The sequence below is a fragment of the Acanthaster planci genome, linkage group LG17 (genome assembly GCF_054643075.1).
Source record: "Acanthaster planci isolate LZ-2023a linkage group LG17, COTS_SCS, whole genome shotgun sequence".
Classification (NCBI taxonomy): domain Eukaryota; kingdom Metazoa; phylum Echinodermata; class Asteroidea; order Valvatida; family Acanthasteridae; genus Acanthaster; species Acanthaster planci.
The window spans coordinates 12,988,021-13,007,174 of record NC_141793.1 but is presented as its reverse complement, the minus strand read 5'-3'; the positions used below and the strand labels follow the sequence as shown (position 1 = coordinate 13,007,174).

Genomic DNA, 19,154 nt, shown 5'->3' with positions numbered 1-19,154 from the left:
CGGACACCAGTGATAAATGACAAGATAGAAGGCTTCAAAATCAATTTATGACATACCGGAAAAACAAAAAAGAATCGTAAGGCCACAGTTAGAGTAATTTTGCTTATGTTTTGCATATGAGTAAGCACACTGAGCTCTCTGCTTCGTTGCATCAGTATCTCTGGGTTAGGTATCTCAGAGGAAATGGACATTATAATGGTGAAATAGTCACATTTTTAAATTCCGTAACTTAAGCTCCACAGTTTCTGACCTTTCATGAGTTGAACGTAGAGCTTCCTTCCAATCCGTCGAGTGTTGGTCGGCGCGATGATGTTATGCACCTTCTGGGACGTTTCCTCCTTGCTGAGCGAGGTGGCAGGGGCACGGGCTGGTACTAATGGAGGCACTTTGGGCATGTCTACTATCTCATTCTCCTGGCCAGAGGGTGTGACTTCATTTGTGGGTGGGGCTTCTCGCTCCACAGTGAGAGTAACCGACTCTGTACGCATGGCATCACGAAGGAGCTCTTGGGCACTAGACGCACAGAATTATGAAGATGAGAAAAACAATTCAATAGATAAATCAGGTCCCTATGACTGTTTCATGAATTCTCTTCCCATGAAATAAGCCTTAGCGAGTTAAACTTGAATAAAATTTGGTACACTGAGTTCTTTAAATTCACGTGAACATAACAATTAGAATTCTCCATACTAAAGGCACTGTTGCTATACCGGTACCTCGTGATTCGGGGCAAGCTTTTGCTTAGTTACATAAGAGACGCCTTGCAACAATACACTTTTCTACATGGAAAAGAAAGGCACCAAGGAACCAGTCCATTCCAGAGATGGTGGCTGCTAAGCCAAAGCTTGCCCTGAATCACCAGGTATAGCAACAGTGTCTTTAGTCTGGGGAATTCAAATTGTTATGTTTATGTGCAATGAGATAACTCAGTGTACCAGATTTTATTCAAATTGAACTCGCAAATGGCTTATACTATTGTCTCCAACTCACAGCAAGCTACATGTGTACTACATGCAGCTAACCCCAGAAACAGAATCCAAATAAGGCATTAACACTGCTGTCTAGAGAAAAATCAACATTAGATTAGCCTGCAACTTATCTCTCACAGCTTCTGCTAACAGGGATATCAAATACTTGTCAAAGTAAGATACTGTAATCTAAACCATGCTATCAAAAAACCTGTAGGGTAAAAGAAAATAATCTATTCTCAAGAGGCTGGCACTGCCGAAAGTTAATACCTCAAATCATTAATCAGCGAGGACAGTATCCCGATTACAGGTTGCATTCAGAAATCGGACCTGGCCTACAACTCAACTATTTCACTTTCATTTCCTGGACCATGAGTAGTTCAGAGCACAGTTATTCCAGCTGTACCCGCTGAAAAATGATGAATGTCTTGGTGGGGCTAAGGAGTCACTGTTGTGTGACAAAATAATTAACAGGGCAGGAGAAGGGGGACAGAAAAGTTGAACAGCCCAGAGGATGAGGGGTGCATTTTGACATGTACAAGCAGAGAACAGCCCAGAGGATGAGGGGTGCATTTTTACATGTACAAGCAGAGAACAGCCCAGTTGGTGGACAGCAGACATCAATCATTCTTAGCATGTGGACTATACATGTACACACATGTAGTTACAAACAGCAGAGTGTCATAAGCAACTCAAAACCACAACACTTATAGATTTTTGTTTACCAAATCCCTTAAATTTACTTTGCGTGATATCTTTCAAGAAAGTGGGTTCCCTAATTGTTCAGCGACAAGGAAACACCCTAATTTTTTTCCTAGGGCACTCTGTACACTGTTTACCTTGTGGTTTTTCACAGTTTCTCAAAGGTTTACTTTATGTTGCCACACAGATGTCAGGGTCACATGACCACATAATGCAAAGGTTTCAACTCCTTGGTGTACTTCAGTTGAAAGAGCTTTACCAATCCGAATTTTTTGGAGGATGGCCTAAGCCATCAGTGCACCAATACCCTTTAATTCTACTAGACAGGTGGATTGAGTCCCCAACATCCATGACTTGCATGTACACTATACTTGTACTTTTGTAGTGTGTACAAAGAGGTTTCCTGATATGCCTATGAGGTGTGTTCAGTCCCCAATGGCCTGACCTGGAGTGACCTCTTACACCTTGGCACAGGTCAAGGTTCAGAGAGTCAATGTATATCATTTGGCAAACTAATTAGTTGACACATGCAATGTGGCTTTGTCGTTTTGCAGGCTTTGGCGGCATTGGAATGGCTAACGTGTAATTTACATTTCACTGAATTTGCAGCCCTCATAAAAATGTCCAGGAAAATAAGGGCGGAGGAATTGAGTTAACAATAATAATGTAAGTTATAAATCAAGACATGGGATATTTTCCTTCAAGAAAATAAGCAGACAAATAGGGAATTCTTTTACACTGTAATGTATGACAAATATCTCCTTGTAAATGTAACCCATACAATACCTGCACAATTCAAGTTGGTTTTGTTTCTTTTTCCCAATTTTTGTACTTTCAACAAGGATCAGAGATAGTATTTGTGACAACTACAAATTCTACCACAGATAATGCATTTGAGACTCTTTACAAGAATGATAACCAAACTTAACTGTAAAAGAACCTGCCCGCAAAGAACAAAAGTGAAAAAAGGGACTATTGCAAAGGTCACTAGGAAACAACGTTTTGTCTTCAAAAAGATTGCTCTGTTTTCCAATCACTGTATCTCCTCCTTCTGCAAACCAAAACATGAATCAGCCTTTCTAAATATAAATGTTAACAATTTATAAAAATGGAACCCTTCAGCCTTTACTTGTGGTTTGTAAACTGACAAAATAATGTCACAGTGATATGATCTCAGAACACAATTTATGGTTTGACTGACCTCCTCGACTTTGTTTTTGGAAGTCCCAATAGTTGACAAGACTGTTGGAAAATTTATGTCCTGATAACCCCACCTGGGCAATGACACTTTGCTCAACTAGAAAATTTGTAAAACCCCCCCCACCAAACTGTAAATTACGACTCCTAAATTTGGGTTCTTCACACTTCTGTAAACGGAAGTCAATGATAGCTATGGTTCTTAACATCTTGAGGACAAGTGAACATTTTCAAGAGTACCACCAAAGTGTCGTGTATGTCTTACTACTTTCATTTGCACTCCAAGACATGTGAGGGCTCAAATTTATTGCTCTATTTCAAGGAGAGTCAATTTAGGGGAGGAAGAGGTTGATGGAGGTTCTAAGCATCTACACTACATGTACTTTTCTGGTGTCTGGGGTCTTCATAATGACTGTTTCAGGTTGAAAGATCTAGTTTCAACTCAGATACTACAACCAGGTATCTGAGTATCCATTCCATCACAAATAATACAAATTTTTGATTGAAAGTTCCTTTCACACTCACAGTCTTGAGAATGTATCTATCCAAGGTGACCATGAATGCAATATGACCAGAGCTGGTTAACATAACTCAACAGAAACAAGGAAGGCTATTCCTGACAAAATCCCTGGGGAAAAAGTACCTGTAATATCCTTTCCCTGTCACAGGTTCTAACATTTACTCAAACCACTGCTGCTGAGTGGATTAAACTGGTTGCTGGTTCAACAACTCAGCCAGACAGCTTGCCAAGATTGAGTGAAATATAGCAAGGCCAGGACTTCTGTCCCTTTTAATTTCATGGTAATTGGTCGTGAGGGATCTCGATCAGCCTATTGTCTGTCATCACTGCTCTAAGTTCATTCTAGGGTTGGTCTGAGAAAGTCTGTAATGTTTAAATTACCCACTTCTCAGGTTTTAAATTGCAGAGGTATCATTTTCAATTTTTTCAAGTTTTATTACATTGATGCCACATGAAAGATCTCCCAAACATCATTCGCCAAATTCCAATTGTTTTCTTTCAGAATTTAAGGGAGCACTCAGACATGTAAATTCAAGCAGTATAAGGAGAAACCCAATTTCTTTCAGAAAAAATATATTAAAACAGTTAAGTGTTTATTAAAATTTCTGACAAATTTCAGGAAATATTCCTAATATAAGATTCGCTTTGCATGACACCAAAGCCTCACCTATCAAAGGTCATTTCTGAGATGTCCAGCTTGTTGATGGTTAGTATAAGGTCCCCTTCCTTCAGCCGACCATCTCTGGCCGCTCGGCCACCAGTCTCAATCCCATGGATGACCAACCCGTACGCACTGGACAAAGCAAAGATATCAGCATTATTTTCCCTACAATATCAAGGAAAGGTGTTTATTTCTGACAGCTTCTTCTCCCAAAAACCACAGCACAACAGTCATGTATCCTTAGGATGAAAATTAGCTTAGAATAAAAAATGATTACAAAAACGTAGATCACAATGTCTTACACAAAGTGCTCAAAACAAAACAGACTTTCAAAGTTTATACACATACATATTTGAATATGAACTTGAGAACCATGACTTTTTCTGCAAGTTCCCACAAACTTCCAACACACAGTGCCCTCAAATGAAAAACAACGACAGCTCCACTCTCCCTGTTTGACCTTTGACTTCTCCAAGAGCTCACCTTCCATCATCATTCTCCACTCTTGCAATAATCTGGATGCCGAGGGGTGTGCCGTCATTCTTAATGACAATCTCCTCCCTTTCCACATTGGTAAAGCTATCATTGTCATCTTTGCTCTGTAGTCCAAAGAACAATAAGAGTAGTTTTCCTGTACTGACATTAAGCAAACAAATTTTCGTTCCACCTAGTCCCAAAATTTGAACAAAACTCCCATTAAAAAACTGATGATAAAGTTTGAAAAAATTAACTGTCTTCCAAAAATAATAAGTTCCTAATGATAGTCCTTATAATAAGTTAATAACTTTCACACATATTTAATGAAAAGACTAACTGCATTTTTATCAGAGCCGTCTTCTTTTTTCTTCTTTTGGTCATTTTTTGTTGGGGCAGGTTTCCTCCTCTATAGCCCCCCCCCAAAAAAAATTACCAATAATGAAAATAAGACATGTAATCCTCAAGCATACTGTGCATTGAAACATTCATGTTTGAGGAAAGAAGGGAACATTGTGGGTAGAATATCCTAAAGAGAATTTAGAATCACTATAAAGTGCCATGTATCTCATATTCCACAAGAACGCCAGTTCATGAAACTACTTCCATGACAACGGCCAAAAAAGTACTTTTGGCGTCAGGTGCTACTTTTGAAAAGTTCAACTCCTAGCCCAACAACTTCTGGGAGGTAGAATTAGTTAAGTCAACCGATACACATTAACAACATAAACACCTGTGGTCTCCTTCAAGCAGGCACTGAAAAAAAAAACACTACCCTAGCTCTGCTGATTTTGAAATTTTTCCAAAAAAAAGTCTGGCAACTCTGATGTCTGTCCTGTCCATTGCTAGAACCACTTCCAAGCCTTAATGGAATAAAAGCCTCAATGCTTCAGGGAAAAGGTCGCAGTTCAAGTTGCTCCTTGATTTCAAAAAAAAGTAATGGCCTTGGTGGTTATCCAGTCAATTTGCCCTTAATGAGGTTTACAGTGACTTCGTCCACCCACTAAATCTGAGGACAGGAAGGCGGCGCCTGACCATCAAGAACAAACTGATTGTCTGCAATTCCAAAATATGGACACATGGAGAATAACTTTATCAAGGCTCATGCATGTACATGTAAATTACTGGGAATTCATGCACATTCTAGAGCAGGAAATTATGAGTAAATCTCCAAGAAGGTGTCCAAAATTTAAGGAAATGGTTTGGAAAAATTGGAAATTTTCAAGTGAATTTTGTTGCACTGTAAACATTTCAGAAATATTGTTGAAACATCTTATCAATCACTCAGCAAAGTTTGGTTTCACTGCACAATAATACAGCCAAGATGGAAAATAACCACTACAATCTTTAATTTGACACAGGTCACTAACTGACAAAAATTCCATTTTGAAGTAGCTTTTGGAACAAACCAAAACTATTTTATCATAAACAGAGATGATAATTTGAGAGCCAAGAAAATAATTTGAGGTCAAAAAGAGTCCCCCAGACATTTCATGACTTTCAGGTCAATTGTTCCCAATTACCAAGTCCACTCTTCAAATTCTACTCCAACTCTTTCAAGAAAATTGTCCCCAGTATGCCAAACAAGGTAGTGGGCACTAACAAGTCTGGGCCACACACTTGTACCGTATTTGATGAACTCTTGTCATCACCCCCCTCTGTAAATCTAATGGCTTGTCATCAACTCCCTCTGTAAATCTACAAGTAAGCCCTACAATATATCTAATACACTAATGCTTTGCGATGGTTTACAAACACTGCTGAATTTACTGCACCCTCTTCAGAGTGACAAGTTGAGAAATAAACAGCAGATAAAATAAAATTGGAAACTGGCATATCAGGTGACGTTTACAAGACTGAAAATCCTAAATATAGGTTTGAAAAGGACATAGTGCTGACACTTGCAAACCTGACATTCTAAAACAAGTGAAATTTCCTTTGAACAGACTCTGACAAAAAATGGATAAAGCATTTCTATTCCAGAGGGAGGAAGCAGGACTCCTCTGTTTCCTCACCTTGTTCCCCATACGCTGTTGTGCCTCAGCCCACTTGTACATCACATCGCTATCCAGCGTGTTGGAGATGGATTGCCGGGAAGAATTGCGACCAAACCGCTGGAAGGGACTGTTCAGCTCGTCGCGGCTGTTACGTCGTTTCTTGATCATCTCCAAGCTTGGACTCTGACGAGCAAATAAAAAACCAGTCCGGTTCAAACACAGCAGTACAATGAAAGCTTAAGAGAAGAGGGCTAACAAGTACACAAAGAGCATACCTCAATATCGCAACACAAATCTAGGCAAGAATTTGGTGGCAGTGAAATGAAATTCAATCAGTCCTCGCCGATGTACAGCAATTTTTATAGACATAAGAACATTTTTTCCTCATTCTGTTATCAGTAATGGACTGTTGATAACCTTGGTGGTACTACATATCAGATTCAAGAACAATGGAATGCAATACATTGGAGAATTTCTACAGAGCAGTGCTCATAACTCATTATCTAACATGCATTACCTAATATGGTTTTCTCAGAAGCACTTAAACATGGATGACTTCTGAAACAATACTCTTCAGCATTGTTTCTATCGTTCGTAACAAATTCATTGACAAGTACTGCTTTGGGTTGAAAAATGTTTATACGTTTTCTCACCCTTGTGTGTTTGGTTATGGTATTGCCGTTAGAGTCAATTGGCTGGTTGTCACTGCCGTTCCATTTCTGCGGGTCACCATTGACAACCACAGGCATTATGGGATCACTTCCACGACGAACATGAAGCTTTGGATCTGCAACGAAAAGGTAGAATTCTGTGAAATATCCACTATTTCTACCCAATCTTTGAAGAAATGGAATTTAAGCCAAACATTAGTGATACCAAAGGTCGTGCTTTACTTTTTGTCACAAGTGCATTGTTAATCTCAAGTCCAACACATTAACTTGAACATTTTTCCCCAGCATTCCTGATTCCTCATGGGGGGCAGGCTCTTCCAAGCTGATTACAGAACACAATAGAGTAATGTCACTGACAGACACTTCATGTCAGCACCACCCTGAGGGGTTTTCAGGCCCAGTTGGCCAGCCATGTTTGTCAACTGTTTTCCCCTGGGCGTGCACAGCATGTTTATGCCCAAGCCCTGTATGTGCTAAAACATAAACATGACTCACTTTTGTCATCTCCTTGGCAACCTGTCAAGAATTCTGAAAATTTATGGGTTCATATCTTTTCAGGTCTTTTGATGACACACATTGTAATGAAGTTTTGGAGGTTACAGTGTACATGTATGTTGTAGGGTTAGGGTTACAGAGCCAGGGTTACAGAGCCCGTCCCAACTGGTACAGAGGGACCCCTACTGCTAACTCCACCCTACCAGGGGAAGTCTGAGCAGGTAACTATGGCAACAGCCTTGAAATGAGGCTACTCAATCAAAGCCTTGAAACAAGGCTATTCATCTGGTGTAAGTAATACAAGTATCATGTACATGTACTTCACATACAACCACACATGTTGCACATACATGTACATACATGTACGGGTATTGAAGCTACAAAAAGAACTGTATGGGTCCTTTGCATAGCAGCACATCCACAATGTCAAAACAAGGTAAAACGGCAGGTGCTTTTGCAATCAATAATTTCAGATGCAATGAACAGGGCCATTATTTTGTTCATTTGTTCATTTCTAAATCATTCTAGATCTCTGTACTTTCCCAAGTCAATGAATTTGCAGCGGGTCAACAAAACTACACTGAGGTCACTATTAATTATCGAAAGTTTGGCTTGCATATTTACAAACCGTGAAAAAAACTCTCTGTAATCACTGTCCAAGTTCCAGCTTTGTTTTTGCTAATAAATCCCAAACTGGTACATGGTATTAATTGTTTTTGAAGGGCTATAAAATTGGGCTTTAGCAAGAGGTAAACCAATTATTTTCCACTTGGTGTCCATAAACATACACTAGCACACAGCAGGTGTTGGCATTAATGTTCACACCAACAGCAGAATGGTTTCTTCCCTGGCCAGACCTGGTCATACAAGTTATCCCTCCCCTTCCCCACTCACAACAGACCAACCACCTGTCTTGCATCCTACTGCCTCAGTGCATTCCATAATTCAATCTATCATCAATTAGCATCAGCACTGCCCAGTCTGGTACCCATTAAAGTCCCATCAACCCTACATAATGAATTAACTAGATTGTAGATCCTATAATTGGAAAGTGGTGACATGGGTCCAGTTTCTGGTCAGAGTTCTACCAGCACATGTACAGTACATGTATTTGCTCTAATCACAGGGAAAGCCATGTTGGATCAAGTTCCCTGAACCTTCCAAACTTTAAAAAAAGAAACTCTGCTCAATTTTGATGAAACCCAAAACATTAAATAGAAAACCGCAAGGTGGACGTTGCAAAATCACTTGACTTCCTTCCACAAGTTCCAGCGGCCTTGTGTTCTAGCCAGTGCTAACTGCTTGGCATTTCTCAGGGGGGGTGCTCAATTGCCTTGGTCACCCAATGCCACACACTGCCAGCCCACCTCAAGGCCACAGTCTGGGTATACATAAGGAGTGAGTGGATTGCTCAGGTGAAATTGGAACAGATTTAGGGGATCATGTAGATGATTGGGTACCCCTAACAGCCTGTCTGCTCTGGTCTGTGTGGCAAATTGAAATGAAATGGAAGAGAAGGTTCAGAAGTGAAGGCCGAAATATTCAAGTTATGCTTCTATAACTGAAACCAAAATTGGAATGAAGGAGGGCAGGGAAATATTCGTACTGGTAGGAGACATCTACCTTACGATGTTCCTGAAAATTTGGCGCCACGCCCTTATACTAAGAAACAGGTCATACCCATTCATTTTGTAGAGCAAAAGTATGATTGCTTTGGTGGCCAATACATACATGTAACTATAAGTGATGAGTTTACCATGTGCACATGGCAAATGTTAAGTCCGGTTCCACCGAGCTTCTCACCGTGCCAAACGATTCACTAAAATGGCGCTGTAGCCGAGCACTTACCAAGTACTAGCCAAATTATCAAAATATGAATTGATACTTGGGCTGATTCCCATCTTAACACATTTAAGTTACTGTTATTCAAGTGAATCGTTGTCCGATGCACTGTTTGTGCAATCCTGCAACACAGCAGGGTCCTTTGCAGGGGGGACCTCGGATCCCTCAAACAAAAAATGCATCGCCTTCACCAACCTGCAGACACCTCATCTCCAGTCACCACCACGTCCACATCGCTAGGATCATCCAAGTCACCGTAGTGATTGGCCAGCATCTTGTTGTTGTTGCTGTTGTTGGCAGGTCCGTTGACGTTGTCCAAGCTGGTGAAGGTCAGCGGGGGGCTAGCAGTGCCCACTGAGCTAGCGCAGGTACTGGTGCCGTCTGTGATCAGGTGACCCGATGGGCGAGGACCATCTTGCTCATCAAAAGTTGCTATGAGCTGAAAAAAAGAAAACACTCAATAAACAGTTAATGATAAACAGCACCACGTGGACGTGTACTCTTCTCTTTCTACGGCAACTTTTGCTTTACACATGAATACAAATATTTTGAAGTGAAAAGACACAAGTCCTGTTGTTTCAGTAACGTGCATATTTGTACCGGTATGTGTTAAAGTGCACAACCTCATTTAAGTATTTCCATAGTTATTCACGGTACCCGCTGCTACATCTGACTCGAACCAGCCAGCCGACACCGGCAAGCTCAGTGGTCAGCAGTTAAGACGTCTGCACTAGTAAGCAGAAAGTTGTGGGTTCGAGTCCCACCCAAGTACGCTTGTGGTTTTTTCGCAAGCCTTCGGGGGCAAACACTGAGTTTACAGTGTGATAATACACGTCGGGCAGGGCAAAAATCTAAAACTAATCTACATTACAGTAAATTTACAGTACATGTACATGTATGTGGATCCTTGGAGCGGACGTTCATAGGAGAGGAGCGGACGTTTGTAGGAGAGGAGCGGACCTCGGACCCCACAGTTCTGGGGGTAGCACCAAGAAGGTGGGGCCAATTTTGGGGGGGAGGAGCAAAGGATGTGGTCAGTAGAAGCTTAGCAAGCCAACTGTAAACATTCAGCAGATCAATCCTGGCCACACACATGTAGATACATATACCATAGTCCTCTCCATCCATCTGCAGGCAATTACTTATCTCTATTCCCTTATTTACTTGGGCTCATCATGGCAAGCAATGGCCTGTTATCTGCAGCATGTACACTGGCACATTCCTCCTATAAACACTACTGGTGTTGTGTTAATCTCTTCCTGTTTACACAGAGGATCCCCAATCAAACAAACAGAGACTTTCCTCTGTCCTTTTCCAATCAGTCTAGCTGTGAATCTGAAAAGGGGATAGCACCAGGGATCCAGAAAAACCTGTTGGAACATGCCTAAAGAGAAGTCAGGAAGCTGGAATCCCCATTCTAAAAGGTAAAGCAGAAATAGTCTGGCTCCATACAGCTAAGGCATTACAAAATAATGCTACAGGACTGGCTCTCTGCAGAGTTCTCTGCACATGTAGGTGAACACAGGTGGTGTGTAGTTAACTGTACATAACCCCACTATACATGTATGTACATGTACATGTACTTAGGCCAACTGTAAGTTTGACCCATCAATCCAGCCCAGGAGCCCCAACAAAAACAAAACTACTTGTACATGTATATAGACCTTACAAACATTTCAAGTAGAGTCTTTTTAGCATAACCAGTGATGACAGCTCCTAACACCTGAGGCAAAATTCAACACAGTACACTGTGGTGACCTGTTAAAATTCTTCCATTACAGAAAATTCCTGACCCTGATAGGTGTACATGTGTGAACATATTCTTCCCAGTACCATCCCACCAGAGAGAAAGCAAGCAGAAGACAGTGTTCTGATGGGGACCCCTTACATCAATCACCCCCAACCAGCCATCCTGACTGGAGGACACAAAGCTAGTCCTGATGGCTGTGTAATATGCCACATCAGGACTTTTACTGGCTTGTCCCAGACACCTTCCAAATGTCTCCCACATGTAGCCCTCATAGAGTGACTTTGAGTTATGGTTAGTTTAATGACAAGTTGCCTCCTGGAAACAACTACAGGCAGGCTTGACTGTTTCAATCTGTTCCATCCATAAGAGACACAGAGCTGCTCCTTGAGACAAGACTAGTCAGTGGGGGTATTGCAGGCCAACATGAAGAGCTGTTTCCAGTGCCAATTCAGGTGCTTTTCAGAATCCAACCCTCCCCAATTCCCTTGCAGTCAGTTTCAACAGGTTTACACTGAGTTAAACACAACTTAACGATTTCATATAGTGAAAAATGAAGTTTAGATCTATACCTAATACACTCATTCTTTAATGTGTCACAATTGTGGAAAACTGCACATTTTCTCGAATGGATTTATCGGACTTGGAAATAAACCCTTCAAATATAAAATAATGTAGGCTGGACAGATCACATTTTACGGAAGAATAAAAATTGCACAAGACTGGTCCTTGAGACAAGACTCATTTGGATATTTCTTGCACAAAATAGATTTCCTGGTACAGTAGTTGTAACTCAGATTGAGCATGACACAGTCATTCAAAAAGGCACAAAAGTTGCCTAATTAAGGTAGCCATCAAATTTGCCAAGTATGGCACAGCACAGCAGTCTTTAGAGACAAATGTTCGTGTCAGGCCATACTCTTACAACAGCACTTGTCATTTTGACAACTGATGCATGTAAACCAAGCTCTGAAAACACTGACAAGAAAACCACTAGTACTGGACACGTAGACTGTTAGTGCTTCTGGCATTTGGACCAAATGGCACCAAAGATGCCACTAGTTAGAATTCATCAACTCTTGGCAACCCTGTTAAAGATCTTTGACTTGTTCACGTCCCACAGACTCCTCTTAGAAATCTGGTCCATGCTCCATGCCAAACAGGTAGACGAAGTCTAGAGGAAATAACAAAACTATACAAACAAATTCCGACCCATTCAAGTAGAAATTCCACAGTGGAAGAGCTGAACTTGACAACTCTTGACCTCTGTATTAATGACCCACTACAATCAGTTTCTTACAAGTGGCTTGGTAGCCACTCAATTACCATACCTGGCTGAGCGTGGCACCCTGTCTAGTCTGGAGTCTCCTAACTTCAGCAGTTGATGGAGAGTTCTTGGAACTTACACAGACGAACAGTTTTAGAGCATCTACAGCCACAGAAGTACGATTTTAACCAAGGATGTGACACATGTCCATGCTCACAAGACAGACAACCTACACACCCAGGCAAGCTGGACCTATTCCATCCAAGTTGTGCCAGCTACCCATTCTCTACATTCCTACTTGGTACAAGGACCCTTTACAAATATGCAAGACCTTTATTAAAGGTACAAACATTGCTCATATGGCCTAAATTCCTTTGAGTTTCTTGAAATCACTGCTGCGTACATGCCCTCAACAAATGTTGATTCTACAGTGCCTGTAAGTACCTGTCCCTTGTAGTATTCTAATCTACAGTCTAGCTCACTATCCTAATGACTGGACCATTTGGGTTTCAGCTTTCAACCTTTTCAAGTTGACTTACAGCTAAATAGAACACTGTTTTAGGAGAAACTAACACATGGTACATCAACCTTTAACATGACAAAGTGGGCCAGACAGAGGCCCAATGACAGCCAAATCCAAGGGATCACTGTGATATTGGACCAGGGCTGTGTCTACTTAGGCAACCTGTCAGCACCCATACAGGGTGGCTAACAAGCTGGTAAAGGGACCCTCCAAAGTCATCAACAATTTCATGGTGGTACAAGGAAAACAACGTTGGACTATGTGTACTGGTAGGGATCACAAGGAAGGCTTCTAAGAAATATGTGAGGACTTTGAAGTGTCCTCACAAAGTTACATCCCCACAATAACTATCACACAGGTCCTACATGTACATGTACAATGTATGTAGGGGCCTACCCATGTGTTTTTCGAGCAACAGGAGACATCAAATGGAAATGTTGTTTTTACTGATCAAAGGACTTTAATTTGATGCAACACAATTGATTGCTTGTTTTAAGAGAAAAAAAGTTCAATCAGGACCACTAGTTAACAAGCAGTTGGTTCGTGACGTACCTAGTGAATGTGCAGTGAAGTTGAAGTGCAAATGACCCTAGTCAATCAATCGTTGTCAGGTCATTAGGCAGAAGGGCAAAGAAAAGCAGGCCGCAAATAGGCAAAATAGCAAAAATAAAAGTGAAAATGGTCATTTACTAGTGACATACTGTTTTTCCAGCATTCTGCTATATAACTGGTCCTCTCTGCACTGTATTAAAATGATTTATGGCAACCAACGATGCAACCAACCTCAATCGGTTTGTCCCGAATAGTTGACTAGACTAGTCCAACCATCGTCCACTGACATCTGTTCAATTAGAGTTAGTCAAACTCTGGTTAACTACATGGTCCTTGATCCAACTTGCCTCAAGATTCAATCTGCAACAATGTCATATCAAAGTGGTCTCACATGATTCCCCTAAGTTACCACAAACTGTCTCCAGCCATGGCTGTGCTAAGCCACTCACAGCCACTCCTACCATTTAAGCCAAGGCCTGTAATTGATTGATTCTAGCTACACGTAAGTTATAAAGTGCAAAAAATTTTTACCCCATTATGAGATGGTTTCTTGTATCTCTCAGACTTTCTTCGGAGTGTTACAAATGTGCACCCCCCCCAACCAACAGTCAAGAGGAGGTCCAACCTAAACCCCAGAGGGCTCCAAATAAACAAATGCACTCCTTGTTACTTGTGGGTGCCCTTCAAGAATAGCAAATGACTGCCTTTCTGGCCAAATTCCATTACCCTCTTCAGTTTAATTTGATCTGCTCAATGATTGGATTGCCCAACCTTCATTGTTGTTACAGTCACTGGAAACAGAGGCCAGTACACTCTTGATCTGTATACAAATTCCTGCAACAAGTACATTGGAAATAGCCTTAAATGCCTGCAGGTACATGCACTTACCTACATGAACTGCACCAACAAATTAGTGGTTTTTATATTCATCCTAGAAATTATGCCATTGACTGCAACACGCATCATCTGCCTGCCTAGTAAGCAAAAGGTAGACACAGAGTTGACAGAACAAGGATTTGTTCTGATTATTGAAGATCTACCAAGATTTAGGGTAATGTGCTCAGGGAGATGAAGAGATGGAATTTCCAACAGAAAAGGCAATTAGCAGATGGCTAGAGGGTATTTCTCTTTCTACCAGATGAGCAATCAAGTGACGACAAATTGGAAACAGCCTCCACTCCAAGTGCTCAGAAAGACTGAAACAGATGTCAAATATTTTAAATTTTTCTCTCTCTTGGCTTTCTAGCACTTGTCTTTTTTATGATTTTTCTTTGTTGTTGTTAAAAGGTGACATAGTGTGGACTATACCCTGTGCCATACTGCTACTGTCAATGACACAGGACTAAGTTTTTCAAAAATATAGAGATGATGGAACGGTGACTGCTAGAGGCTAACAGGTTAAAGCAGTCAGACTCCACCAGACTGACGCACCCTTTTAGTTTAATTCCAGTCAGATTCCAACTTAGCCCATATTTTGCCAAAGTTCTGAGGTTAAACGGACTCCCATATCCCTAGGCAATGTCTGGTAGAGTACACCTGCAGGCTGTAGGAACCAGGAGGGAGTTCAGAGTTATTACTACGAGGTCAAACTCTTTGAAAATTGGAAAAGTATTGTTGAGGAATGAAGTGGAAGGCCCTGTTGGTGATGTATCTATCTGGTGAAACAAATTACTGCTTGTCAAAGGGTTCAGGCCTTGACAGTCTGGTGATAAACTGCAAAGCGCAGCTTCAAGTTGACTCTGACTTTTAGCAGCTTCAAGTTGACTCTGACAATAAAAGTTTCTTTATTTGGAGACCTGAGCTTTTGACTGTCTCTTTTCAAAGAGTCTAAACAGAGGTCTCAGACTGGCCTGTGTGTAATTGTCCACATGCCAAACTAAAAAGTAGATCAGGTCAGAGACAGTGAACAAAGGAAAAACAATTTGAAGGATTCTTCAAATTTTTTTATTTATATAAAATATTTTCAGATTTTCAAGTTGAGGTCTTTACGATTGATATTTTGGAGTGGGATGCTATGATGTGGACATATGGTGGGGTCCAGTTCATTTAACCTCATGCATATACATGTACATGTACAATTCACTCAACTGGTACATGTACAAGTATTTGTTTTCTCCATTCTCCCGGATGTATACTTTGGTAGACACTTACAGAGGAGTGGGGCCAGTTGAGGTAAAGAAGCTTGCCTAAGGACACAGACTAAAGCCATCAGCTGGATTTGCACCCCTGACCTTCAGATCATCAGTCAAACAAGAACAGGCTACTGGTACAATCCTTGCAAAAACTGGTCGTCTTAGCAGGGGGTCCATTGTTTTTCAGCCCTTTGGGGAGGGTAATGTTGGTACCAGTAGAAACTGCTCAGCCAATCAAATAAAAGGCCTCTCAGGCTTCACAACTAAGGCTCCCAATTGTCAACAGTCCCTTTCTCAGTCTCACCCGCCTCTGAGTGACATGCTAATCTAGATAGATGGTCCAACCCAGCTCAGATTTCTTCCTCCAGAATACCCATTATGCTGACATGTGCAAGGGACCAACCAATTAAGGTAAAGAGGCCACCAGGAGTCAAGTTTGATTTGGTGTTTATGCCCCAAGTTTACAAACAAAAACTCAAGAGGTTTGTAAACAACAAAAGACACAGAATAACTCCAAGGGTAACTGATTCAAAGGACAGGAAAAAATTTCTTCTCTCTGGGCAATAACATCCCAACCATTGCTAGAAGAATAGGCCTAGAAACTGTTACAGGACTGGTTCTGTTAACTACCTCTGCAAAGACTGTCATCATTGGATGAAAAATAGGTCACAAACAGAGAAAATGAAGTCACACAACAAAGCTCATGAAAGTTATGGACCTGTGCCTGTACATTTACACTTCGCCAATTAAATTACAAAAAAAGACAAAACAGAATGCATCCACTGGTTTAAGTTTTATGCACGAAATGTTAGGTAAATGTACCGCTATTTTGATCTCCAGGGATCTGGATTATCATCCAATCTACAAGACAGTTTTTAGTTCAGGGCTCATGTCAATTCAAACTCACTGCAAATGGAACTAGAATGAGGACAAGAACAGAGGAAGGAAAACAGTCACATGGCGGAACCTTTGGTGCATGTCACCAAAGTTCAGTTACTGCCAAATCATAAAATCATAAAAAAACGCAAACTGAAAAGATTCCCCGTACCCTGTTCAATGCTGGTGCCTGCACTGCTGCAAGATAGTCAGTAATGCAACACTCATAGAGCCGATCTACATAACACTTTACTTGAGTTCCAAGACCAAACCTTATGCCCTCCTTGCACAAGTGACAACCTTGCACAAGTCCTGTCTGGCACCTGTGTGCAATCAGTGCCTGCCAATCCCAGCCTCTGGATTAGCAACTCACCAGCACTGCATAAGATATGAGACACCTGTTGCTCTGGTCCAACACAAGTTTACATTCATGTTCTCATCTCCTTGAAGGAGTTAATGGAATGCCTGCCCTGTACACACCCACTGATCAAAAGAAAACTTCACTTCCATGTTCCCTCAGGGCATTCCAAGGCCATGTCGAAATTAAATGATGTGAGGCATAAATCATTCAACAAAAGTAACTTCATGGGAAAATGAACTCTTTTGTTCTCTTTTGTTGTATTCTGCAAATTATTTTGGTACAGGTACATGTACAGGTAGGTTGAGATTCAAATCTGATATTTCCAGACTGATAACCCAGGCATCTCTTTTGCTCAGTTCAAACTTCAAAATGCAAGTTTCTCCCTTTCGCATTACAATCAAGCTGAGAACTGGCGCCCAGCTCAAGCTAAATGAGAATGGCACATATGTGTACACATGGTACCAGACAAGTCTGGGCACTATACTAAAAAGGAAAGTGCTTATATCATTGGTGTCCCTTTCAACAGACAACTCAAGCATCCAGCATACATTGTAGGTATTGTTCCTAATCTCCACAAATACAACTGTCACTGAACTACCCATGTAAGAGTTGTCAAGACTGCCCTTAATGATGAATTCCAGTTAGCTCTAAACAATAATATTTACAGAGCCTTGCATCCAGGTCGAGTAAACGGACAAGGTTGGAGATGTCATCAATCTTTTTGCATGTCCAGAGCTATATTGCTGAGCTGCGGAAAGCTGAATTTATGGTCTCTCCTCAAAAACAACGTTTGAGAAAGGAGGCATTATGGTTCATAGATTTGTAACTTATAGAACTCTTCAGGCCACATGCTCACAAAAAAAAACTGCCAAGACAGTGCCTATTGGCAGGATGTTGCAAAATTAGAAAATGATTACAAGTAATTGGACATCAACCTGTGGAAAGCTGATGTGACAGTTGAGGAGACTGGATCTAGTGTCAGCCATTGACAGTGATTTTTGTTCAGGGATTGAAATTTGAAAATTTCATTCCCCGAACAAAAATGACTATCTTCCTTTCCTGGTAAACAAAACATGCACAAGCTCACCTGTGCAAGTTTCCAAACTCGTCCAAAATACTGTATAATTTTATTCTATTCATGACAATTTTTTTGCTGCAGAAAAATGCTGCCGGTACCTCCAACTGAGCTCCTATTGGTCGTCCATCTGTGATTCCGATGAAGGGGGTCGTGCCCTATATCCTCACTTCCTGAACCAAATCCCTTACCTAGCCAAAAAAAAATTCCTCAACCAACCAGCACACTGGTGTGTCTCCAGTCATCTTTTTTTTTTTTCTTCCAATCCCTACGGCGGGAAATCAATTCAATGTGCCCTCGGATTCCATCCTTAACAGGAAAACCACTTACTGTGGTAATACATGAAGTGCTACTGCAAGGTTTCAGATCCGCATTTGCCTGCAACTGGGAATGATGCCGAAATCTTGTTTTTCCCAGATTTCCTCATTTCCTTGACAAGGATTAATTACAATGGAGGCTTTTTTTTTCCTTTTTCTTCCTTTATTTCACCCAAAGGAGATTCCGGAGAAGCAAATGATGCACAGGAATCTTTTCAGTCTCAAGATAAGCAAATTTATTGGAAAAATATGGAGGAATAATCCACAAGGAACCGTTTTTTCCCTGAAGTTTTCCATATTCCCTAATGCCAAGAGTTTCCGCTGATGGTGACCAGCAAGAAACAATCCTTGGTGTAATTCTGGCAGACCTGTCCATTAAACAAAGCACTAGGAAATAAAAACCACAGCATTTACATAGCAGTCTTACAACAGCTAGTCCACCTAAGCTAATCTCAGACAAATGACAGTTAGGATCAAAATCACAACCAAACTTTTCAGACATACACTGTACACTCGGCTCTCGGTCATAGTTGAAACACAGCATTTTAGAAATCGCTTTACATTTTCTAATTTTTTTTTTCAATTTTCAAAAAATTTTGAACTGAACTCAGAAATTTCGGGACAACCTTCACAGACAACCTATGGACCCTCAAGAAAGGGGTTACAACGAGTACAAAGAATTGGACAGTCTGAAAATATAGGCTATGGCTAGATATAACACATACGCCTATAGAGGTCACAGCCAAGCAGCTACAGCCATTTCTTATAGACACGTAC

At 41.0% G+C, this 19,154-nt stretch overlaps 1 protein-coding gene across 3 annotated transcripts in view; it reads right to left on the bottom strand.

The window, feature by feature from the left end:
* The window catches only part of LOC110973573 (partitioning defective 3 homolog), a 73,792-nt gene that overhangs the window by 28,816 nt on the left and 25,822 nt on the right, over positions 1 to 19,154 (bottom strand). For all 3 annotated transcript variants that reach the window (XM_022224479.2, XM_087147914.1, XM_087147915.1), the window contains exons 4-9: positions 9,723 to 9,966; positions 7,173 to 7,306; positions 6,538 to 6,702; positions 4,532 to 4,647; positions 4,055 to 4,180; positions 251 to 513 (exon numbers count right to left, since the gene is read on the bottom strand). In XM_022224479.2, coding sequence (XP_022080171.2) covers positions 251 to 513; positions 4,055 to 4,180; positions 4,532 to 4,647; positions 6,538 to 6,702; positions 7,173 to 7,306; positions 9,723 to 9,966 — 1,048 coding nt within the window. The remainder of the gene's footprint in view (positions 1 to 250; positions 514 to 4,054; positions 4,181 to 4,531; positions 4,648 to 6,537; positions 6,703 to 7,172; positions 7,307 to 9,722; positions 9,967 to 19,154) is intronic.